Source organism: Aspergillus nidulans, chromosome IV (genome assembly GCF_000011425.1).
Source record: "Aspergillus nidulans FGSC A4 chromosome IV".
NCBI lineage: Eukaryota > Fungi > Ascomycota > Eurotiomycetes > Eurotiales > Aspergillaceae > Aspergillus > Aspergillus nidulans.
In genome coordinates, this window is record NC_066260.1 from 1,285,045 (window position 1) to 1,308,613 (window position 23,569).

Sequence of the window (23,569 nt, forward strand, 5' to 3'; positions counted from 1 at the left end):
TAAATCTCCTAAGTATGGAGATTTCTAGATACAATAATAAAGAACGCGTATTAAGTAACGGACTGTTGATTTCCGATGTCACCCAGAACAGGAGCTCATTCCTGCAGGATTCACCATTACCTTAGCAGTCGCCTTATCCATTCTTTGGTGGGAGTCTTACCAGTCTAGGATAACACCCATAACCAACAGGAGGCCTACCTAGCGCCATGATGTTTCTCTTGAGGGTGCACCCTGTGATATGATGCTGCTCCGAGCTGACGGTGGATAGATTCCATATCCTCTGCTGGTCAGATCTAGACTCGGCCCGGTTTTTCCAACTAATCAACGACCAGAGTCAAGAAGGAATAAGCTAACAATGCAGAGTAATCTGGCGATTACTGCCGAGACCGGCCAGTCAATCCATCGAGGACGAATTCCTGCGGCGGTTCGGCAACAAATGATAGCAAAATACTGGGCCAGATGGACCCTTTCAGCAACGATGCACATGTTTAGGCCCTGATTTTCTCATCATTGCTACATCAATATAGCCAATCTCGTCTGTTGCGGACTAGAGAAGTCTCCCGGCGTCACGGGCAAAACCGTCGATATTTTCGATGCAGACCCCTAGCCCTATCGAGCTCTTCAATCAATCACTTCCTTGGGAAATCACACTTCAGCAAAAACATCCCAACCAGCAAGTGCCCACCCCACAACAACAAAAAGTGCCGTCCCAAGCAGCATAGCCACGCCGGCAAAGATCTGCAGTCCAACAAACGCACCTCCATTCCGCGCCTCAAGCGCGCCTCCAATTGGACTGGCCACCAACGCCGCAATCGCAATAATCAACCAGAGAGTGCCCGACCGCACTCCAATCTCCCTGATATCACTGATTTGCGCCGTCAGTGGGGGATAAGGGAGATAAACGCAACCGGAGGCGAACCATTACAGCGCCGAAAAAGCGATAATAGGCGCATTCCCCGTCCCCGGTAGCCACAGCGCCAGCACGATAATCCCTGCAAAAGCACACATGGCAATCATCGTGTTCAGCCTGCCGAGCTTGTCGGCGGCTTTGCCGGGTATTATGCGGCTGAAGAGACTGGCGCCGTTGAGGATCGGGATGAGATACCCGGCCAGCGCGGCAGACATCCCTTCGTATTCCGCCTGCACGATGATGTAGTTGAAGGGTAGGTATATGCCCAGGTAGAAAAGCGCGCAGCCGGCGCTGAGCATTAGGAAGGGGAGTTCTTTCAATGGCCGGATGTGATTCATGATCGAGACAGGCTTCGGGGTCGGTGGTAGGCGCGAGGTCACGGTGGGTAGAGATGAAGGTGCAAATGCGGATGGCCCAACCAAGTCCAAGCGAGGACAAGGATGCTCCAAGCAGATGGAAACACGACGCCGCCGATACTGGTGCCGGTGAGCAGGAGTCCAAATGCAAAGGGGCGCATTTTATGAAACCAGGTGCTGGCTGTGCTGAGGGACGCAGTAAACAGAGAAGCATCGCCGATTGACGTGCACACACCTGGATATGCTTAGTATGCCGCGTAAATGGATAACAGTGACTAGAGAACTGAAGAATACCCTGAGACAGAATGAACTGGTAATACTGGGTGGAGATGCTGCACATCATCATTCCAAAAAATATTGAGGAAGACCCCGGAGTAAACAAGCAGCTTGGGGCCATAGTTGTCATACAACTGAAGTTGTTCATCGATGCCTGACATCCATCATCATATTGAGGAATCAAGCTCTTAAGCCCTCAGGCACTCACTTTGCCGGCCACGATGCCTCCTCCGAACAGAATGAACGTCTGGATCGAGCTGGGAGAACATCAGCAACTAATGGAATAGGTGCGCACCGAAACACTTACGAGATCCAAGAATTCTGGAAAGCCGAGTAATGCTTGAGTTGGTGTTCCTGATAGTAGTCTTGAAACACACCAAACGCTATATAGAGAGTCAGTCACCATCGGCAACCGAATAGCCCACACTCTACTCACCATTCGCCCATCCAAACATAGAGAAAAAGATACACCATCCCCCGACAACATTCAACCAAGCCTTTGTAGCTCCATCGGGAAAGTTGGATGCATCATTGATTTGTTTCTCGCTGGGTGACTCGTAATCAATACTGGTAACCTCCGCCGGCTCGTCAACACTTCTCTGTTCATCCGATTCGCCGGTCGATTCGAGAAAGCTCATAATTGAGGAAGATGAATCCACAAGAACCTGTCTAAGAGAAGTAAAAACCCAGAAGGGCTTTGCCTAGACGAAGGCGTTGCCTTTAACTCTGCCTGTAACGCACGCCATGTATCTCTGCGAGAAGAGCCGGGACCCAATACTAGCATGGTTTGATTGCTTTTTCTGATTTTGATTTCTCAGCCATTGTTCACTGCAGTCCATTTGTCAGCCAGTTAATCAAACATGTCTGCGAGCCGGCGTAAATTCCTCTGGTACAGTGGGCAGCCCCTTGTTTGTCATTATCTAGAAACTAAACCTGAGCCAGCTAGTATACAGACTGTCCTGAACTACAAAAATATCTGGATGACAGCTTTTGAAACACAATTGAAAGAGAATAACCAATGAGAAGGAAGCAACCAAGCACAGGTCTTTTCTTGCACCGCCACTCTGTATACCCTTCTGGAGGCATGCAGGTACACCACCAAATCGGATCTCCCACCAAAGCAGCCCTCAGTTCCACTCTAGAAATCTGCTAGAAACTTGCTAAAATCTGCAAGAAATTGTGAGATATTAAGAGAGAGAGAGAAAGGCCGATTACGCAGTTTGAGCTTGTCCACTCAATGGTAATATTGACTCAAGTCAGGCGCAATGCGTGCAAGCGGTGGCAATGAATGGCAAAATGCGTATGGTGTGCCAGAGTGCGCTGTAGTCTGTGGTGGGCTTATCAAACCACACTAACTTGTGGTCAGCGGAATAGGTGTGGTGTAGATAAGTTAACTCTACCTTTATCGGAACTTCCCGAAGCGGCCGGCCGAAGGAATCTCCACCCTCGTCCACTCAGAGCGAAGCGGCAGATCTGCCGTATAAACTAAAACTTAGATAGCCAAGCAGTCTCGGCCAAAGGGCTCTCTAGCGGCACATAATACACTGGACTGCGACCCACAGTATGAACCCTGTCCACTGTATGCGATCGCTAGTCACATATGACACTTTCCTGTTCGTATGCGAAATCGCAAACTCCGATTCGCCGAAGCTTATGCAAGATTTCTGCTATCCATGGTTCAAGTAACTCAAAAACCATGTATCTTCAAGCTGCCGTACTAGGCCAGGTAGCTTATTATTCTTTGTGTAACTAAACTACCAAATACAGCTAGATTGAAAGAATCAGGCCTTCATTCGTATACATTATTGACGGTTGATACCAGTAATTACGCCTCTTGTGTAGGCTGACGCTCCATAGCCAACAAATGAACTACTCTGTAGAGTATGCTATGCATGCCAGGGCGTTTTGTATCGCGCGGCAAGGTTAACATGGCACACTTGAGCTGGGGTCTGGATCCTGGGTGATGTCATTTCTGGATAACGCACAGTAATGAGACAAATGAGTCCGGTAGGGTCCCAACAGTCCATTGGCCTCGATTGAAACAGATTGGATGAGGCAGCTCACCGATATCTGGTTCTCTATCCACCCGTTTTCCGTCCTTATATCTAAGACGCTCCTGTTACAGAGCATCAAGGACGGAGTCTATGACCAGGCCTTGCTAGCCATTCTCCTTTCTGAAGCAATGGCAACTTTGGTCACCCACGTACCCGAATCGAACCGCCCGTCGCTGCTGGCGGAAAGGTCACGCTGGCCGAGTGGTCTATCTCCCAACTTTGCGCGCTAGCTGTCAAAGACATGGACATCAGCACTGCCCAGACCATCCTGCTACTGGGCTGGCATCAGTTACAGCTCTACCAGGCACACCGGGCCTTGAGCTATATTCAATTGGCAACTCAGATCATCAATCATCTGCACGGTCGTCTGCGCGAAGCACGCACCACTGACTTTTATCGCAGCCAAACCAACGGTTTCCAGGTTGTCGATGTGGAGCACGAAGTCCTACAGAATATTGACTCGATCACTTCCTCACTGCAATGTGGATGCTGATGCACGAAAGATGGACATCCACCAGTCGAGAAGCTAGGACAAATACCCGCCAGCTTCCCGCCAGTCGACGAGCTCTCGTCTCGCATGACCGCATTGGACATTGCCTCAGGCCACGGTAAATATGTAGCCCTTCATTTTAATCCGCCGTCGCCTAACATTTGTTCCAGTGTCAACCATCCCGGCGCAGGCGACGATAGCCCGGCTCCTCTGGCCGCTCAGTCAGCTCGCGGCAACCCTGGGCCACGTGTACGTTCTAGCGCACCCCTACCCAGAGACCACAAGATCTCATGAGAAAACCCCATTCCAAGCGCGCCATTTACCTCAGCTGCGTCAGCTGGCTGGCAATGGGTTCGACAAAGAATCGTTATGCAGTAGAATCCGCCTCTGCCTGCGGGAGGCATTGGGAACGATGCAAGAGGCAAGGTCCAGCAGTTCCCCAGGCGATCGTTGAAGTGACCTACCTCACCGTTATGATCCAAATGCTCTTCCCACACGGACTTTTTGACAACTGGACTCTAACCGGGGATGTCCTCTGCGACTCATTACCGAGGCTGCGTCCCTCTTGAACACGATTTCTTCTTTCACGAGAGACAACGCTTCACTCAAGACCGACGCTGCCGAGTGTTTTACCATCGCTGCTGAGATATTTGCTTTGGGGTTGGGAATCTGCGTCCGCGCAATGCAGTACATCAGTTCGCGCCAATTGACTGACTCCGAGACCGAGCAAGATCTGATTACTGCGAACAGTGCCGGCTTGCTTGAACTTCTTCTGCAAATGCACCAGAGAGCCAAAAGCGAGTTCATCATGCAGACGAAACGCATTGATTCTCTTCTGGATAAGCTGCACAGTATCACCATTGGCACTAATGTTACCCATGTCAACACATACAACGATCCCGAGCCTCATGGACAGACTTAGCATTGCACAGAGTACATCTTGCAGCTGGACAATTGGAATGATCATAATCTGGCTGTCTGGTCTCATTTCCCTTTTCGCCCTAGCCGTGGGATTCGGGGCTGGCTTACTCTATTACTTTGTGAAAGCAAAATACCTTCACGCCCAGTATATAGTATGACCTGATACCCATAACGATTACTACGACGGGATGAGTTGATATAGAAAAATGAGTAGAGCCTATGGCACAGTGACGAGGCAGGTATGGATTACATTCACAAACATTTCTATAGTATACCATGGCCGTGGGCTCTTTAAGGGAACAGCGCAGGGGCTCTTCCCATTCTACACTACTCCTGTAGCCGCAGCGGTAAATCACAAAGCCGCAGGCTGTGCTTGTCTCCTGGTTCCCATTTCACGGTTCTGGGCACTGTCCATTGGAAGTGATCGTCGCCTTGATAGATAATATCAACGGGTTTCATACCGTAGTCCATTTCTCATGCGTTGCTTCTCACGCTCAAAACAGTCATGGTGATTGTGACTTTTCGGGCTCTTCGGTTGTTTGTATTTCTGGATTTCCGAAATATCTCCAAGTGGTAATCGTCGAGGTTGCAGCTCTGCCCGTTCGAAATCAATAAACATTACCCGACGATTGCTCGACCTTATTGCCGGTATCGGGTCACCTTGAAACACATTGAGTTCGTGAATTGCCTACAAGGATTTCACGGCCTTCTGAACTTGCTGACAGTGATAGGAATCGCGCTGCTTTGCAAGGGTTCTGCCGGCATAACTGATAAAAATGAGCTGCACAATCTCGGCAATACCATCATAAGAGAATGAACGGCGAAGTCGTAGGCTACCAAGTAGTACTGGAACATATACTTCTTGGATTGGAGTAAGATGCAAATAAATAAGCTCCTCATGTTTCAAGCTTGCAACAAACTCGACTGGCGTGCCTTTCCCTACAAAGGTATATCCATGGGACCGCAGTGTAGTTCTTAAAAGTGCCCCGCGACTCCCGTGCACATGCAGCGACTCGCACCCTAGCCGTGTATCAATCTGCTGATTGTCGCTGAAGAATTGCTGGTCCAGCCGGCGAATAACTTCTACTGGGGTCAACAGATGTCGGTCCACCCCATGAGCCGAAGCATTTGGACACCGCCGATCCAACTGCCCTCCCTTAGCCAAGCCCAGAAGACACTGTTGGAAGCAATATTCCCGGGACTTACCTTTCGAGCCTGAGCTTAGGGGTTCTTTTGACATGAAATGGGGATCTGGCGGATTAGCAAGCCGTCGCTGTCAGGGTGGCCGGCTTGAGATATTAGCATCAAGATCATTGCCAGCATCGATATCAGGACTTAGAGCACTGGTATCCTGCAAAGGGGATAGTACGCACCACGAGCAGAGTTTGACTTTGTCTTAACTGGAGACACATGGTGATATTGGTTTTTGACTCTGCGTCGGTGGTTTGAAATCAGGAGAGGAAATATCCTTCTCTAATATCTTGTCGTAAAGACCGTCATACACCATACTTCCAAATACCCAGATTCCGGGCTGCTAGGACTGTCCAAGCGATGTCTCTGGTTGGTACTTGTAAGGCACGGAGAGTGAAAGCAAGTACCTGACCCCCAGAGATCAGGTGCAGTCGGTTTTCATCGCTAGGGTTGCCAGTCCATCCCGTTGTGGGACCAACGTCTTCTTCCGGTACTGACAGGTAGTAAACGGTGAAGGGTCGTCATGAAATATACAGAGAAAAATAATGCTTCATCAGTACAAATATAGCGGTATTCTAGACCTGCCTGAATCATGTACGAAAAAGTTTGGGCTATCATTGCTGCCACAACACGACAGCAAATAACTTCTGGCGATCCGTCTTTCTGCAAGCGAACCACCTCGTCGAGATCCATGTCTCGAAGTCCAGCCCTGATATGAGAAAGAGAGATCTTATGGAGTGCCTTTAACTTGATGATATATGCCGGAACCTTCCCTTCCTGGCCCTTGTTATAGACACAGAACTGATCTGCTCGAGGCCTGGGCCAGGCTGACTTTCCTTCTTCCTTCTCTTCGGTAGTTGGGCTGAAGAGTTGACGTTGGCCGATTCCGCGGCCAAACGGCTGGAGCGTCGCAGATGCATCTGGCTTAGGCTTCGAGAGCTCGTACCCCCCTATATGTTCGAATCGTCCGTCAGGGTATTGGTGTGGTGTTCGGAAGAGACATCTCCATTCAGTCTAAATGTGCGTTGAAGATGAGGATTTGAATATAGCTGCCGGATAATGGAAGAGATACGGGATTCTATGGCCTGTTGTTGGAAGTAACCTAGGTCTAGCCTGGAGCTTAGCATCTTGGCCCGCACCTCTTTTCCATATTCCTTCAATACTACCAAGGGATTGAAATGGCGTTCGGACACGAAATCAGTGCTCGTTAGGTCGGCCCATATCGACATCTGTTCATCGGGAAAGCTGGTCCACTCTCAAATCTTAGGGCGGAGTGTGCGGTGGGCGTTCGCAGGATCGCCCTTGGCAGACGAGCCTGTCTCTCTGGATGGTCAGATCAAGAAATAAGTGCAAATGGCAGGCGTCAAGAAATTCAGGAAGTGTGGTGTTTTGAAGCTGGATCGGCTGGACCGTCAGGTTCCTCGGCTTGCAATCGTAGTTGCCGAACTTCAGCTGACAGTCGTTGTTCTTCTGCTCGCTGTCGCTGTATTCCCTCCAGGCGCCGGCGCAGCTCCTGTATCTCCTCTTGTTGAGACATTCTGTATGCCGTCGAATAAGTGGCCGATAGTAGAAGACGGTAGTTTCCCTAGAAAAGATATAGTAATCGAACGGGAAGACAGTTAACGCAGTCGTGGTTGCCGGCGTGCGTCCGCGAAGTTGACTTCGATTTAGTTATCTTCTGCACCCTCAATACCCAGTAGTGCCCGTGGCTACTGAAGAGTGCCCTCTCCTGCTGCACCAACTCCTATTGAGCCTCCACAAAGTACTCGGGTGAGGTCTGCTTATTCTGCCCGCATTTTCCGCTTATTTACTCCGTACGGCAGACTGTTGCTCCGGACTACAACCCATCAATCAACCATACCCAAGGTAAGTGTGTGGAAATGGCTGTATTCTTTTGACTATGCTCAAGTAATATACCATCCTTTCAGGGCTGTCTTTATAGCCCATATCTGAATCATCGTATGCTTACTTTCTTGACCTAGATATCTGCAATGCTCTGGATTGGCTTTCCAGAGTACTTTGAGTATAGTTGAAGTTCATTGATCTTCGCCTTAGCCTACTTTAGTTCGGCGCTAGAACTCAGAATCGAAGCACGGTCAGTATTTAGTGATCAGGTTGGAAGCATATGCATTCACGTTTTTGTCCTAAAGCTGTTGTCTGAACCTTTGAATATCGTGCTAATTATAAGCCCTGGAACTCAAAGTCCAAACAGATCACCTTTACACTGCTAATTAATCCGTGGAACCGTTACTGATGAGGATTATCTGCCTGCTACTGGCTCGATGAACTCATGAAAGGCGGAATGACAATCTATCAACACCAAGCCGGCTCCACCCAGAGGATTGAATTAGGGTCTTCAAAATGACGGTAGAGCGTAACCGACATCAACAATCCCTTGAAGATGTTTGGGGTAAAGCATCCATTTTTTCGAGCATTCAAATATCGATAGTCCCATTAATGCTTTGACCTTATCCCACGAGTACCATCAACTTTTTGGCGCTTTCAAAATATATTTTGAGCACACAGGCAACCCTTCGAATACGAGATCAAGTCTACCGAACAAGAATCTTTCCTAAGCGATCCATTGCTACCGGTTGTTCGAACATTGACTTTGAGTCCGAACCGTACAAACGACCCACCGTCTCAACGACGACTTCTTGCCGTCACCGTGCGATTGCGTTCATCATCAAGCTCAGCGGCACCGGAGGTTATATAGAGGATATCCTCCGTGATATGGAAGGAGGGAATGTGAGAGCAGATAGTTCGACAAATCCGGGACAAATAACGAAACTTCGACTTAGGGGCTGGCTAGAAACGAGTGTCTATTAATTCCACCTCTTCCAGCTACACTCCTTACCAACCCTGGAGTAGGTGAGCCATAGACTGTTTTGGCTGCAATAATCTGGCCTATGCTGCATTGAGTAATCATCCCGTATGAATGCTTAAGCCCCCTGAGTAGTAGGTAAGGTACCGGCTAACCCATGCCTGCAAGCGCATTTACTCTATGCTCCAAATGGTGGAAGAATTGCAGTATCCATTACTGGCATAGATTTTGGCTTCGGCCACTTTCCACAATGCCGAAGCAGCTCCTGAATAGAACCTTCAATACAGAGGCATTAGTAGATCCCTGGAAAACTCAGGACAAAAACCTCGCCCTGCGTATAGGCTGGAGGATTTATATCGCTAATCATGCTGGAATATCCGCTTGGGAAAGTGCTGTACGTAGAGAAGCCCAGCCTGCTTGTCTAGAGCCTATCTGGCTAAGTTTATCAACAATTATACAGCGATACAGCGAGAAATCCAGAATCTAGTAAGCATATACATCTTGTTAATCTGCATAGCGTTCTATAGCTTTGTATTCTTCCACCTTTCGACCCTTCACAGTTTAGAGCACAATTCATGCCACATGATGGAACGTCCACTCCAATTTCATAATAGAGAAGGGTAGCTGATCCATCAAGATACAAGCCTGGCCTTTCTATGGGGTGATTACAATCGTCTTGGTGATCTCTATTTGTCAAGCAGCGGGGCGCATTCGGCCTCCCAATAAGCTCTAGTCGTTTTAGACTTAGTTTTAGTGCCGTATGGTACCCAGCAGCATTAACAACCTGATAAATGGTAAGTTCATTACTCGGCGTCATGTCATGAACACCAGTTTGGGGGGGGCGCGAGATTGTGAGCAATCTGTACTATGACGATAATGACGAAATCCTCCAGGAGGATCTTGGTGAATTGGGACAGATTACTTACGCAGCGAGAGGCTTTATAAAGAAGGATATAAGGAAGTAACACCCATTGGGCCAGTCGCTGCGTTACCGCATTTCATACAAAAGCTTGTAATGGAATAAAGATGGTCCCAAAGTAGTTTAGCGTATTTTGGTTAGGGTTTTTGAACTGAAGAATACAACCCATTGGCGCCATTTGCAACCTACTGTAAACTGGAGTTAGCGAACGAGCATTTGAAGGGGGCCGATACAAGGAGAGTGACTCTGCCCTTCTAGAGCCAGGGCCCTCCTTTCAGGGTGAGAGGGACTGCAACTAGACCTTCTGTCTGTTTAGTGAAAACGGCCACGGGTATATCAGCCCTATCTTATACTTCCATCTGCTTACACCCATCATCTACTTCTCCTCTTGATCCTAATGGTCACTGCTGCTGTTATATAGATATGCACGTCCAAGTACTGCGTACCCGCGGATTGCCAATGGGCGCAATAGATAATTGGTATAGCTGGTCTAAGGGTCACACCGACCCGTGCGCGGAGAGTACTGTGCGCAAAGATACGGATGGGGAAAATGATGGGATTGTCAATGATACAAGAAGTTAGGCCGTGGATAGAAGAGGATGAAGGAGTAAGGTTGAAGCGGCGCCGATGACCAGGATACGACAGATTTTATGAAGCCTAAAAATGATACAGCAAGAGAAGGACTTATGATTCCATCGAGGTTGACCCCTTATTATTAATATAAGACATATTCCAGAAGCTAACACCAACAAAGGGGGTATATGAATGTAAATCCCAGGTACAGAAAAAGAAGGAAAACGACTGATTTAAAAAGAGCACCAACTCCAGATCCCAACTCCAATAAATAGATTGCATGTGAACCTATTCTGACCGGGTAATAGTCATGGTTGATCTTTGTGAGTCATCAGTCGGAGCAAACGGTATTCGTCCATTGGATGTGAATCCAGGAAGGCCATCTCTGGTTACCGACGCTGACGCAGGAGGCGAAAATAGAGTGGACATGGGACCTGCAGGATCGCCAGCATGGCCAGGGGTGAGAGGTGGTGAAATCACAGCGTATGTACCCTGAGATGACGAATGACTAAGTCCGCCAATGGCTTGCTCTTTGCCTCGATGGTGGTCTTCAATTGGAAGCGATTCTTTAGCCTCGATGGTAGGCGTGGGCGAAGAAGCATCCGTTGTCGCCAAAGGTTGGCTTATTTGATTTTCAGCAGACGACGCCTCAGTGTCAGTGGACATTTGTCTAGGGACATCTGGAAGCGGCGAGTCCATGTGGGAGTTGTTCGGAGAAGGCTGGGATATCTTTTTGGAAGTATCGGTTAGAGGTTGCTTAGCCGCTGGCGCTTTCTTGGGAGACCGAGGAGCCTTAGATGACCCTTTAAGGATCTTACGCTTGCGCTCCTCTGCTGCCTTCCTCTCCCGGGCTGCATTCTCTTCCGGAGAAGGCACTTTCAGCTTTATGCTCAGCTTTCGTACGCCGGACGTGAGACTATCCATGTCGTCACTCGCCCTCTCGCTGGCGCCAGACGTATGCTGCGATGCCCTCGACTGCTCATCTTGAGTAGTTGCAGGTAGGAACTTGGTCGGCATACGGGGTAAAGGTGGCGCTCCCTTGGGACTCGCAGAGCGCCTGGGAGCTGCAGATCGCGACACACTAGTTTTGCGTATCGTCACTGAGCCCTGCGACAATGGCCGCGGAGGGGGTTGGTCTTCCTCAGTAGCCGAAGATGTTTTGGAAGTTGTCGGAGCTGCACTCTTTCTTCGTGAAATGCGCGGCCCAGGGGACTTGGATGAGTCGCGGGCAACGCTTGGAGGATCTAATGTTGTTCTGCGATTGTCCTTGTTAGTCCGACGGGCGGGAGTCGCAGGCTCTGAAACAATGGGAGAGGAAGTCTTGGGTTTCCTTATACGGAGTTTCATCTTCTCCTCTCCTGCAGCTGGTCCCGTCGGCGTCTTCACTGCATCGCTGATGCCGGTTGCTGTTGCGTGGCGTTCACGTCTCAAGCGTGAAGCCTCAGCATTGAGTTCTTCAGGCCGGCAGCTGCCGGTTCGCCGGTCGCTTGGTATTAGAACCTTGGACAGCTCGTGTGCGGCCACGGCCCAATTGACTGGTGGTAGAGGTGGTGACTCCTGCTCTGAGCTATGGGAGCCGGTGGAGCGCCGATCCCTTGCCGGTAAGACAACCTTTGCAGCAAACGATTGGGTTGGGGCGAAGTAGGTCGGGGCTGATTTCTCTTTAGGCTTGCTGGGAGGAGGCGGGTATACTAAGGCCTCCAGCTCCTCCAACAGAGGCAGAGACCACCATTCCTGATCATAAGCGGCCTGAAAAGCTGGCCTTTCAGGAGGGGTGTCGGACAAGCCGAGGCGTTCTGTCATCTCAGTCGCCAAACGGTCGATGTGACGATCATCGAGCAATTGCACACCCTTGGTATCCCCTAGCCCTGACAAGTGACTCAAAACACCAGTCGTAAGAGCCCTATTACTGTACCCTCCTTCAAGGACGCTTACGATTCGCCCATCAACACCAAGACCTTCCTCCTCTGCCATCCGCACAACATCGGCTGTGAATCTGGCGTAAAATTCGGTAGGAACATTGACCTTGTGCCTTTGCATGCCCATGCCTTCCCATTCGCTAGCATCGAAGCCGGCCGAAATGAATATTGCCGCCTTGGGTGGAGGGCCATTGGGAACACTTGCCAGACGGTCAGTGTGCATCTTCAGAAAGTCACGAGCCTTCTCTATCAGGATTGAGTATTTCGCAGAATAGAGCTCCCAAAAGTCCTGCTCTGTCTTCCACGGTTCCAGATGTACGTTCCAGATAGATTGCCCATGTGCTTTCTCAATGCATACACTCGCGTTGCGGATCTTCTCCGCTTCGCCCATCTCACACGGGTACGAATTGATATCGTGCAAGCTAAAATACCCAACCATAGCTTTTTTGTGGGCGGCAGCATTCTTCGGAGCAGCTAACGCCTTCTTGTTCTGTTCCCAAGCGATATCCTGCGAGCCATCACCGTGATGGAGATCAAAGTCCAGGATCGCAGCGTGGGTGAGATCATGGGTCATCGCAGCGTAGGAGATTCCTACATGAACATTGTTGATCCAGCAAAATCCGGATGGGTTGCCAGAAGAACAATGATGCCCCGGAGGCCGAATACAAACGAATGCGCGTTTCGTCGGTCCGGGGCTAAACACAGCGTCTATGCCTTCGCACACTCCACCCAACGCTCCTTCGAATGCGTCCAACGATTCGGAGCATAAATATAGATCTCCTTCATGAAATACCGGCCCAGGGTTCCCGCTAGAGTTATCTTTCCCAGCACTACGAGGCCGTACTAATTCCTTGCCATTAAGCGCGAGGCGCGATTCAGCAGCGTCGCACATTAATTTGAGGTCTTCCATCCATTTCGTTCCGTGCACATGGGTGACCGCTGGGGAGTTTATCGCCAAAGCCCGATCTGTCTTGCGGATCTGGAACGGCGGAACAGGGAGCTCGCGCAGATCCAAATCTGGGTGGGGAGCAAACAGCCCACCAGCATGTCTGCGGGCAAGCCGAACATACGCAGCGGAGATGCCTACAACACAGGCCTGAACGCGCTCCGGCCGCTCAACAATCGAGCTCAACGCGGCGCGAGTAGTGCGGGGACGCGAAAAGCGATGGCCATAACACGCATCATGAATGATCACCAAAGTCTCGGATTGTAGATCGGCAGACTGATGGTGGTTGAACTCCTTTTTGAAGTGCTCAGCGGCGATGGAAGCAGCCGTTAACACAGGCTGCTCTACAGCGAGCGAAGCCTTACTGGGCGCGGCCGGACCGCCAGCGTTCGCAGAGGCGGCCGTAGGTGACGTCGCAAGAGCAGAGGACGAGCGACGCGACATGCTGGGTCGGGGAGAGGTAGAACCTCCGAGTTGGCTAGAACGGAGAGAGGCAGTAGAAGAGCGCTTCTTCAGATTAGGTGTTGATTGACGCCGTTCATCTCTTAGCGAGCTTGCACTGGGAACGCGCCTTGGTGCTGGATGCGGCACCGGGTTGACGCCCGAACGTGCGGGAAGATCGGACGGCGATAGGAGCGACGAAGAGGAAACCGCAGACGGAGAGGCTGGTAAAGGAGTCGCTGTAAGGGACGGATCACTCAGACGGTCAGAGACGACGAAGGGATCGATGGGAGGGGGAGGGCGAGGGGGCGTTCTTGAGAGGGTTTCATTGGGAGCTGCAGACGTCTTGGAGGAATCCATGACAAAAGGGTCAGTCCCATTTGAATGAGAAGAAGAGAATCATTCAGCGCGAATAATGAAAGTAAACAGTTAGTTCGGACAATGAGAAGATTGTTGTAGAAGCCTGTCAAGAGCAAAGAGGGGGAGCTGAGCTGAAGGGGGGGAAACAGGAGATGGAATTCACAGGCCACTCAACTACAAGACAGTCCTGATTCGGCCAGGACCCGGCCAAGGGGCAGTCGATCCCATTCTTCTCAACGGCGGTGTTTCCGACCTCTTCTAATACTGAATGTTTAAATCTACGCCATTAGCTATGCGAGTTTTGTATACTTCGACGAGTTTTTACTTTTGTACGGAGTGCTTGGTACGTTGACTCTTGACAGCTCCTGGGCGGAGCTGTACGGGCTATTTTGTATAGTTCCCCTGCATTGACCCTTTATTTAGCTTGCGAGCTCCACCAAAGCTCTACAGAATACATAATGTTTAGAATAAAGTGGGTATGCATAATCAAAAGTCCTTTCTACTGTGTCTAGTCAGATTGATCGTGATAGTCATGACAAATATTCCACCCAAGAACGCCTTTCAAACCCAAACGCTCTTTGCGGCACCAAACACCAACAACCCTGATATCAGAATGCCGTCCACATAGGAAAGAAAAAAAAGGATTGAATGAAAAATTGAAAAGAATGAAAAAAAAAAAAAGGGAAAAAAAAAATGAAAAGAATGATCTGATCAGATTAGAAAATTCCCGACCACCTCCGGTACCACCTTCTCCGCGTCACGGACCCTTGTTGGGTATCCTTCTCCTGAACTAGACTCTCGTTCGAGTACCTCGAATTGCGCGAAGAGCCAGAGCCAGATGTATTGACTGAAGAGAGCGAAGCTCGGCTCTGCTTTCTCTGGTGCTTTGCATGTTTCTTCTCAGTGGTAAACTTCTTGGTGGCGTGCTTGTTGCAGAAGCAGTGCATAGTGACGGTCTCGAAGCCGGTACCGGGACAAACCTCTGGGCCAGCGCCACACGCTTGATAGCCTGCATCTTCTTCGCATTGGCACCAGTTGTACAAGGTAAGGTATTGGCGGCACATTTTCTTCTGCCCTTCTTCAGGATATAGAATATATATAGTGGATATAATTTCTTTTCTCTTTTTTTGCTTTTTTCTCGAGCGTTGTGTTGTCCCGCAGGATTTCTTTTGCTCGTTTGGGCGCCGCTGACGTCGTGGGTTTGGCGATCGGCTAAGTGTGCGCAAACTCCGCTGGCTTCCGGGGACAACGCGGATAGTAGTGCCCCTCAGTAGACGATAAATGGATATGTGCAGCAGGTCGAGGAGCGCAGAATTGGTTTCAAAACAGAGACTTGTGGTGTTCTTGATTCTCAAGTCGACTCACTAGTCGTTCGTATAGATCGGGATGCCGATCCTCAGGGTTCTTGTGCTGAGTTCCCGATACCACTGAGAGCGCGAGGATAAAATCAAAATGATGGGTAAGCGGAGAGACCCTTTGCGAGGACCCTTGAGAATATACGTGTATGGATAGACTTATACCAAGTGCAGGATGGATTATCAATTGAAAAATGGAGGTCGATAACTGGGGGGGATGGAGGTAAGTATATAGAGGTCAAAGTAGGGCAAGAGGCAGAACCACAAAAGGACTCGCTCTGTAGAGTTAATAACGGTCTAAGAGAGGAGAAGAGATTATATAGCAGCGAGTATTCAATATTTGACGTCAGCACATTGAAGCGCTCCTGTGGAGTGCTCGTCTAAGAGCCCAGCGTCAAAGAACATCCACCTACTACCACGAGGAACCGGTCAATCCCACTCATCCATTGCGATCTGGCCAGGATCGACTGTGCCCCTCGGTCGTCTCTAAAGGACGGCCAATCCGTTTTTGACGCTGCCCAGATTGCAAAGTGCTTTTGTTTCTCTAGGCGCTGACAATGACCGGCCTTGCTGGTCTTGCTGGTCTTTATTTAGGTGAAAGGTTTCAGTTGGCGCCTCGACTTGTACTCGGCGCTTTGTGGGAAAAAGGACAAGCGGCTCGGCAACGGAGTATCTAGTCAGCGCCTGATTGCGAAGAGAATTTCTGCAGTGGGCTTCTTTTATTCGGTCTGACAAAGAAGCCGATAAAGAGTCCAGAGACCGCTCTTTGCAGCTCCATTCTCCAATAGTTTAACTTTTACTGCGGAGTAGGATGCTCGTCCCTGGCCCACGACAGATAAGCAGCTTGCGTACCCTTTTACCCACAGACAAGTGGTCAGTGGGTTATCCAATGAAGACATCATGGGTCGATCCGATCATGTCACCAACCCACAGGAACTGGTTCGTCGCACGATCGACGGGGAATGAGCACCGATGATGATGTCGACGTTGGTGATCGATGCGGGCCTCGTCCCCTCCGGATCGGGATCTAATGCGCTAGCCGGCTGTGGTTAGTCAGCTGTGCAGATCTTCTTGATCACGTGACATGTCATCCCAGAGGGTTTTCCATCACTGTTCTCGAAGCTTAATAGGATATTTGTCTGTTATTGCCCATGATAATGATTAGAGTATTGTTTTGTCAGTAGACTGTACAGGAAAGTGCTGCTACCAAATATGCGATCATCTAAGCCGTATCGAGTCTCTTCTCAGTATCGCCAATCTTGGCCTTCCCACCGCCGACGATAATTTCTCCAAGTCCGCTCCGCACCCCTCCAATCCCAATCGTATTCCCAAACACAGCCACTGTACGTCCATTTTGGTGTAAACGGAACATAATACAATAAGAAGGCATGACTTCCCAGTCCGAAGGTCAACCCGTCATCATGCCCGCCTCCCCATCCCGCACAACGACGCTCCTCGCAAACCTCGCCTCCGTGACATCGCGCATCCAATCCGCCTCCTCGAAACTTCCTCTCCCCAAAGAACCGCGCCTCGTGGCCGTCTCAAAGCTCAAGCCCGCGTCCGACATTCTTGCGCTGCACAATCCTCCCACCGCACACTCCCACTTTGGCGAAAACTACCTCCAAGAACTCCAAGAGAAGGCGCGGCTGCTACCCCCCACCATCAAATGGCATTTCATTGGCGGCCTACAGAGCAACAAATGTGTTTCTTTGGCAAGGGATACCCGCGCGCTATGGGCTGTCGAGAGCGTAGATAGTGAGAAAAAGGCGACGCTGTTGGATAAGGGATGGGGAGAGAGGAAGGCGGAGATGGGAGGGGAGGAGAAGTTACGGGTTTTTGTGCAGGTAAATACGTCTGGGGAGGAGAATAAGAGTGGTGTCGATCCTGGGGAGGAAGTAGTGCGGCTTTGCCGGTTTATCATGGACAAATGCCCGCGGTTGAGACTGCAAGGGTTGATGACGATTGGGGCGATTGCGAGATCGAAAGCGACGACGGCAGAGACGGAGAACGAGGATTTTATCTGCTTGAAGCAGGCGAGGGAACGGGTAAATGAGGCTTTGGGTTTGGAAGGAGATGCGCGGTTGGAGTTGAGTATGGGGATGAGTGAGGACTTCGAGGGCGCCATTGCGCTAGGAAGTGACGAGGTGCGAGTTGGAACGACGATTTTCGGGGATAGGCCGCCCAAGGATCGGGCTAGGATTCTCTGACTGAAGAGAGTATATCTTCAATCAGGGTGTCTTACAAGTCAGGCTTGCATCCTGTGGCATGCTCAAACATTATGTACTCTAAATAATATCGATAAATACATACCAAACCACCTGTACGGGGCGGTTAGGTCGAAGAAGCGTATTGTTATACAGCGTCAGTAGCCAGAGGTAAAGTTGTCATCAACATTAATCCCCTTTGGTTTCTCACGAACATGACTCCTATCCGGCAATGACCCCTGTGATAGCCTCTCCTCCATCTGCCGCGCCAGCGCTTGTGGTATTTCTTCCTGTGTGGCTCGGATTGTTACTCGGTACATCTGGAACTGTCAGTACTGCTCTGGCACATCGCATTGGGCCAGCTTACCTTCCGCTCATAGTTGGGTTCCAGTCGGAGAAGACAGCCAGTCTTCCCTTGTGCGGAGTGATACACCGCACAGCCCACAATGTTAGTCGAGATCGGATCAACCCCACTCAACAGCTTCCAGCCAAATTGTTCAACAAGCCTCCTCGTGAAACCCTCGCTGATGCCCCCGGCTTTCGCCACAAGCCCAAACGTGTTTTGCGCTTCCAGTGGACCACCGCCGATCTGCCGCCACCGTTTGAAGAAATCTTCAGGCGTGAGAGTGGAGGGCTCTAAGTAGCGATGCATCAGGATCGGGAGTTGCAATGTGTAAGCCTGCAATGCGCCTGCAAGATACGAAATACGGATTGTAGGCGCCTTAGAGAACGGCCCTTTGGCCTCGAAGAACAGGGTCTGCTGTGTTTGACCAGACGCCGGAACTGAAGGCTCCGGAAGGCTCTTCGAATCGATCCTGAGATGCGGGGCGGATGGGTTGTCCACAGTCGTCGTCAGCGATCCGATGGGGAAAGAAGATCTGTTGCTTATGTAGAGCTTCAGCACACCCAAATGACCCCGGAATTCCGACCGCAAGCCGACTTGGATTTGTGCATCCTGAAACAGTACGCCTTCGTCCGAGAAGTACAGCCTGTTGTATCCAATTTCCCAATCGGGAGACAGGTTTGCCGCGCTAGCCATGTTCGTAGAAGGTGGCGGTGGTGTCGGCGCACTCAGGTCTAGTCCGGCCAAGTCGCCTGTCGCGCTTGAAGTAGCAGTTCCGTTGGTTCCTGTTGATGTACCGTGAACAATCGTAGTGAATGACCGCTTGAGACCTGTGTTTTGTGCCATCAAAATTTCCGCTCCGTCCGAATTCGCGTCCTTGCCTCCCACAACCCAGGTCTTTTTATCCGTTGTGCCGGCCGTCTTCTGATGGAGACGAGACAATAATATCGAAGCTCTCTCAGAGAACGGAGGCATTTCATCACATACCGTTCGCAGAAGATCGTCAGTTGGAAGTGTCGCCAGCGACAGATATTCGAATGCGCGTTGCTGTAGTTCTGGATCTGGTGAGTGGCTATACAGTCGGAAGATGTGTAGAAGCTGTGGTTTGATTTCCGGGAACAGGTTGACGAATTTGACAAAGGAAGACAGTATCATGGCACGTGTGTTGTCTGTACTCGTCATCATTTTAGCTTGCAGGGCGAGGAATTGTTCGATCGGGCTTGAGCCTTGATTATCAGCTATTAGATGTCCGAATTCTCCAAGAACATAACAGCCAATCTTGACCAGACTCTCGTGACAGTCACTCTTCAAATAGGTAAGAAGCGTCTGGGCGGCGTACGCCTGCAGTTCCTCGTTGTTCGTCACGATTTGAATCACTCGCTGCCATACTTCGTCGTTAACATGGTCACCAGCAAGAGACAACAGCTTCAGCGTGACATCGATATACCACTGGGCATCAGTGGCATACTTCTCAGTAAGAATAGCGACTTTCAGGACCATTTCTTCACGTATCGCATAGTCAGCGGACTGAAGGTATCGCATCAGTTCGTTCACAATAGGCGCGGCGTTTGTGCTGTCGCACATGCTGTAGACCAGGTCAAGACCTTTTCGACGCACGCTGATATCCCTGTCTCGTAGTGAACCCAGGATAATGTTTTGATGCTTCTTGATCGGATCAAGGGTTTCGGCCCTGGCTGCAAAGTGCGTCATAGCTTCTAGCCCAAGATAGCGTACGTTTGTCTCGCGGGATTGGATATATTTCCCAAGTCGCGAGGAGATTTGCATCATCAGGGTGTGTTCAGTGTCAAGGTGGATGAGGAGATTGATCGCCTCAAAGAGCACAGCATTCTGGGCATTGTTCTGCTGCACGTTCTTCGGCGTGTCCATCGCAATCTGCATTATCTGCTGCAGTGATTCACGAATAATATCACGGACATGGCTATCCCCTGCGTTGCATTAGCTCGCATCATCAAGGCGCGAAAGAAGTTGATTTACCCGATGGAGGATAATACTGTAACAGCCGTAGCAGTTTAACCTGAAGCCACGGGCAGGGTACTCGATAGTAAAGATAGTCCGGCGCAATGTCGTTATCAACGACGATCCTCTTTAAGCGTTGGGCAGCTTTGACATAGCTCCCTCGGTATTCCTCTGGCCTATCTTGTGCCAGGGCCATGACCAACGACGTAACTGAGAGTGTAACGCCCATGTCTGGATCGTCCATCAAAGATATTATGCGCTCCGCCCACTGATTCTGCACAATGCTAGGATATTTTCGATATAAGCGAAGGAGGGTAAGAGCAGCCTTCTTCTTCACAAATGCTTTAGAGGTACTGCGAAAACATCAGCAACACAGCCTAAATATTTTCCAACAAAGTGTAACTCACGGAGAAATCAGCAGACGATGGACATCTGTCGAGAGTGCTTCACCCATCTCCCTACTCCCAACATTGGCAACCGCATGCAATGCCAGGCAGTTGTTCAATTCGTTCTGATCCAGCAAGTCTTTCCGAATACTGTTGACAACAAGGTGAAGCAGCTCATGCTCCTCGTGTAGAAACAAAGTCACTGCCAGATATCCAATCTGCTTCTCGGAATACTTGTTGGAGGAGATCAAGTTGACAGCCTCCAGATGACCAAAATCGACATCGTACCCCTGAATGTAGACATAGAGCAATTTGCACACATATTTCTTCTTCTGATACCCGTCGAGATTTCCTGACTTGAACTTTTGCCGGATATTCGCCAATTCTTTATTTACTCGCTTCTCCTCCAGTTCGCGCGCTCTTGCATTTCGCAAATCAGCGATGAACTGAACTAGTCCGCGCATAGAAGACATGTTTGCTGGGAGGTCTCGTCGACTCGATGAAATAAATGAGCGGCGGGGTCTGGGTGCGGTAAGGAGCGAACGAGTTATGCGAGACTCGGAAAGCCGTAATGTAAGGTGAACTGAGGGGATACAGTTGTCCTTGCGATCTTCTGTAGGTGCTCACACCGTGGCAGGGTGTACACTCAGTATGTGTATATCATAGAACCATATCCTGCCGCCCGCTTTATCGGTTCGTGTCTGACGATGATTCTAGGATTCTATGCCGCATCGATCATGGCGCAAGTTAAGGAAAGCGTGTCTTCGACGCAGCTCAGGAGCTAGCGCAGCGCAAAACAGGGATAGTCAACGTCGGTGTATACCTGGGTAGCTCCAATATCAAGCCAGGCACTGGATAACAGTGATTGGAAAGATGCACTGCGATCACAGTTAGCGAAATGCGAGATCCGAAAAGTTAAGCATCTCCCTACAGGGCGGGCTACAGCTGGTAAGGAGCGGCCCCCGTTTCTGGATGCTAAGCCACTCCCAGGGTAGATCCGGTGGAGATCCGGAACATTGTTGATACGATGCGGCGGTGCATCTACATAGCTACTGCACCAGCTGTGCAAAGAAAGATTCCCGCGCAAGATATTGTTTTCCTCTGATAATAAGTTTCATCTAAGTCCTTATTTTACATCTGAATGCATGTGTCCTCCAAGTCCATAGATCCCAAAACGCCAAGCCGCAGCCATGCATAAATAGAAGTCGGCAAATGGTTTCAACTACTTGCGTCAGTACGTTAATAGTATGATCATTCGTATTATTTCCTGCTTCGTAAGAAAGCCGCGACCTGCTCATGTCGTGTCACAAAGAACATTCTTTTGCGATCTGACTTCCAAATCAGAACGCCAATTTCTTCGGCATACCGACACGGAGCCTCGTACTCGGCAAGGCTGACAAAATCCTTGAACAGAAAGCCAGCCGTAGCTTTGACACGGTCACGCTCCAGCTGCCAAAGACGGATCTGGTCAACAACTGTTGGTGGAAGGACTGACGGTGGCATTCCAGCCTGGTTGGATGTCGAGCGAGCGACATTGTGTTTGCGCATCTGCGGGTGTGCGTGGGTAGCAAGGTAAGAGATAATTTGATCGGCTGTGATGCCCATTTCAATCGCCCGGCGGATAGACTGCCGGGTCACTTTTCCCGTGACCAGGTTAGGGAAGCGGTACTTGAGTGTCGTGAAGAGCGCAATAAGCGAAATCTGAAGCGGCGAAGAAGTGTAAGCGTAAAGTCGATAATTCGTTTCAATGATAATGAATCCAGAACCCGGTTGGTTGGAATCCCCGCCGTCCGGATCGGAGAGTGCGCCAGAGATGGGGTTGCTGAGGGCGCTTGAGTCGGACGTAAGAGTGGTTGCAAGACGAGTAGGGTAGAAATGGCTCGCCTCAGGAGAATCCTGATAGACAATACCAAAGTCTGCTAAATCGGTTAGAGTGCGGAGCTGATTCGATGTCAAGTGCTTCTTTTCGTAGGATTTGCCCAGTTCCAAGCTACTGAGGAGGAATATGAAAGACAGCACTTCGACGCTATCCATCCCGATGGCCTCAGCACTTTCGACGTAAAGAATCAAGATATGCCAGACCTGCGTGCCCACATCCTGGAGGACGAATGCGAACCCATCTTGAGTTATCTCAACACGGCGATCCCTGATCTCCACCAGATGTCCGGCTTGCAGAAGCTGCTTCACGCCTTTGCTCAAATTCACATCGCGTTGAATCCCTAGCCCACTGGTTCCAACCATGTAGCCGAGAACACCCTCCCACTGTCGGCGCGCGTACTCATCAAGATCGTGAATGGGAACAGTCTGGTCGTCCGGTATGTGGTGAAGCACACCAAAGGACTGGGTTTCTTTCGCACCCGTGAGTGCTTGTCGGAGGGATGCAGCGAAAGGATCGGTGACCATGTAAGCGCGGACGTTACCAGAGGTGGTCGTATTTGTGAGAATATGTAGCCTTCCCAGTATTGATAGCGCACTATCCCGCTCTCTAAGGAAAGATAACCTGTTAGCCTTCCAGAGAACGCAGACACCAGATTGGAGAGGAGACTCACCTCAGGCTCTCAGATCTGACCCAAGTTTCCAGGTCCGCTGCTGGAAGCGGGTCCTTCAAATAGAGAAGCGCCATAACGAAGCATTTTGCTACCGTCATATGTGTGAGATTAACCGAGATCGAAGTGAATCGCCGACCACATAATATACATACCCAGGTCAGGCAGCATGCGCCTGAAGATAGCGAGAGCGGTGGACGGCTGCTGGTATAGCTTGAAAAAGACAGTTCCGGGGAGGCTTTCGAGGTAATCGAACGGACGAGATGCGGCAGCCATCTTGCTTTTGGAAGCAAAAGTACCTTATCACCTCTGGAGCATGATGCAGCCGGTAAGAAATGGCGGCGAGCGCAACAATCGTAAAATTGAAGAGGCAGCCAGAACAATGGTTTGGAGAACAGTGAAATAGTAGAACGATGGGTAGCTAGAGCCTGGATGAGGTGCAGATAGTGCTCCGGTGGCCCAAGCGGCCATAAAGCGCAGTCCGCGATGATCTCACGGGCCTTGCTCTAGCATAGAGTACTCCATACCTCTCTCCTCCATACAACTTGCCCACCTGACATTGGCCTTTTATCTAGTCC

At 50.1% G+C, this 23,569-nt stretch overlaps 8 protein-coding genes across 8 annotated transcripts, besides 1 other annotated feature; 2 read left to right on the forward strand and 6 right to left on the reverse strand.

Annotated features, from left to right (window-relative positions):
* Positions 1 to 23,569: part of a sequence feature (contig 1.117 1..274575(-1)) that runs on past both edges of the window.
* Positions 922 to 2,180, reverse strand: ANIA_07021 (uncharacterized protein; the record flags this gene model as incomplete). The annotated part of the gene is made up of 5 exons (XM_659533.1): positions 922 to 1,386; positions 1,502 to 1,585; positions 1,751 to 1,799; positions 1,850 to 1,925; positions 1,979 to 2,180. 5 exons carry the CDS (start codon positions 2,178 to 2,180, stop codon positions 922 to 924), a joined length of 876 nt encoding a protein of 291 aa, XP_664625.1.
* Positions 4,688 to 5,269, reverse strand: ANIA_07020 (uncharacterized protein; the record flags this gene model as incomplete). The annotated part of the gene is made up of 2 exons (XM_659532.1): positions 4,688 to 5,116; positions 5,258 to 5,269. 2 exons carry the CDS (start codon positions 5,267 to 5,269, stop codon positions 4,688 to 4,690), a joined length of 441 nt encoding a protein of 146 aa, XP_664624.1.
* On the forward strand, positions 9,273 to 9,929 carry ANIA_11540 (uncharacterized protein; the record flags this gene model as incomplete). The annotated part of the gene is made up of 4 exons (XM_050611959.1): positions 9,273 to 9,416; positions 9,483 to 9,508; positions 9,794 to 9,816; positions 9,916 to 9,929. The coding sequence occupies 4 exons, from the start codon at positions 9,273 to 9,275 to the stop codon at positions 9,927 to 9,929; spliced, it is 207 nt and encodes a 68-aa protein (XP_050467927.1).
* On the reverse strand, positions 10,803 to 14,180 carry ANIA_07019 (histone deacetylase hosB; the record flags this gene model as incomplete). Its single annotated transcript, XM_659531.1, has 1 exon — positions 10,803 to 14,180. One exon carries the CDS (start codon positions 14,178 to 14,180, stop codon positions 10,803 to 10,805), a length of 3,378 nt encoding a protein of 1,125 aa, XP_664623.1.
* ANIA_07018 (uncharacterized protein) lies at positions 14,656 to 15,796 on the reverse strand. The gene has a single exon (XM_050611960.1). The coding sequence runs from the start codon at positions 15,242 to 15,244 to the stop codon at positions 14,897 to 14,899; it is 348 nt and encodes a 115-aa protein (XP_050467928.1). The 5' UTR covers positions 15,245 to 15,796; the 3' UTR covers positions 14,656 to 14,896.
* Positions 16,691 to 17,871, forward strand: ANIA_07017 (YggS family pyridoxal phosphate enzyme). The gene has a single exon (XM_050611962.1). The coding sequence runs from the start codon at positions 16,924 to 16,926 to the stop codon at positions 17,740 to 17,742; it is 819 nt and encodes a 272-aa protein (XP_050467929.1). The 5' UTR covers positions 16,691 to 16,923; the 3' UTR covers positions 17,743 to 17,871.
* ANIA_07016 (AP-2 complex subunit alpha) lies at positions 17,898 to 20,918 on the reverse strand (the record flags this gene model as incomplete). Its single annotated transcript, XM_659528.1, has 5 exons — positions 17,898 to 18,059; positions 18,107 to 19,006; positions 19,070 to 20,028; positions 20,078 to 20,412; positions 20,467 to 20,918. 5 exons carry the CDS (start codon positions 20,916 to 20,918, stop codon positions 17,898 to 17,900), a joined length of 2,808 nt encoding a protein of 935 aa, XP_664620.1.
* On the reverse strand, positions 21,706 to 23,267 carry ANIA_07015 (TFIIH/NER complex subunit TFB2; the record flags this gene model as incomplete). Its single annotated transcript, XM_659527.1, has 3 exons — positions 21,706 to 22,945; positions 22,995 to 23,082; positions 23,147 to 23,267. The coding sequence occupies 3 exons, from the start codon at positions 23,265 to 23,267 to the stop codon at positions 21,706 to 21,708; spliced, it is 1,449 nt and encodes a 482-aa protein (XP_664619.1).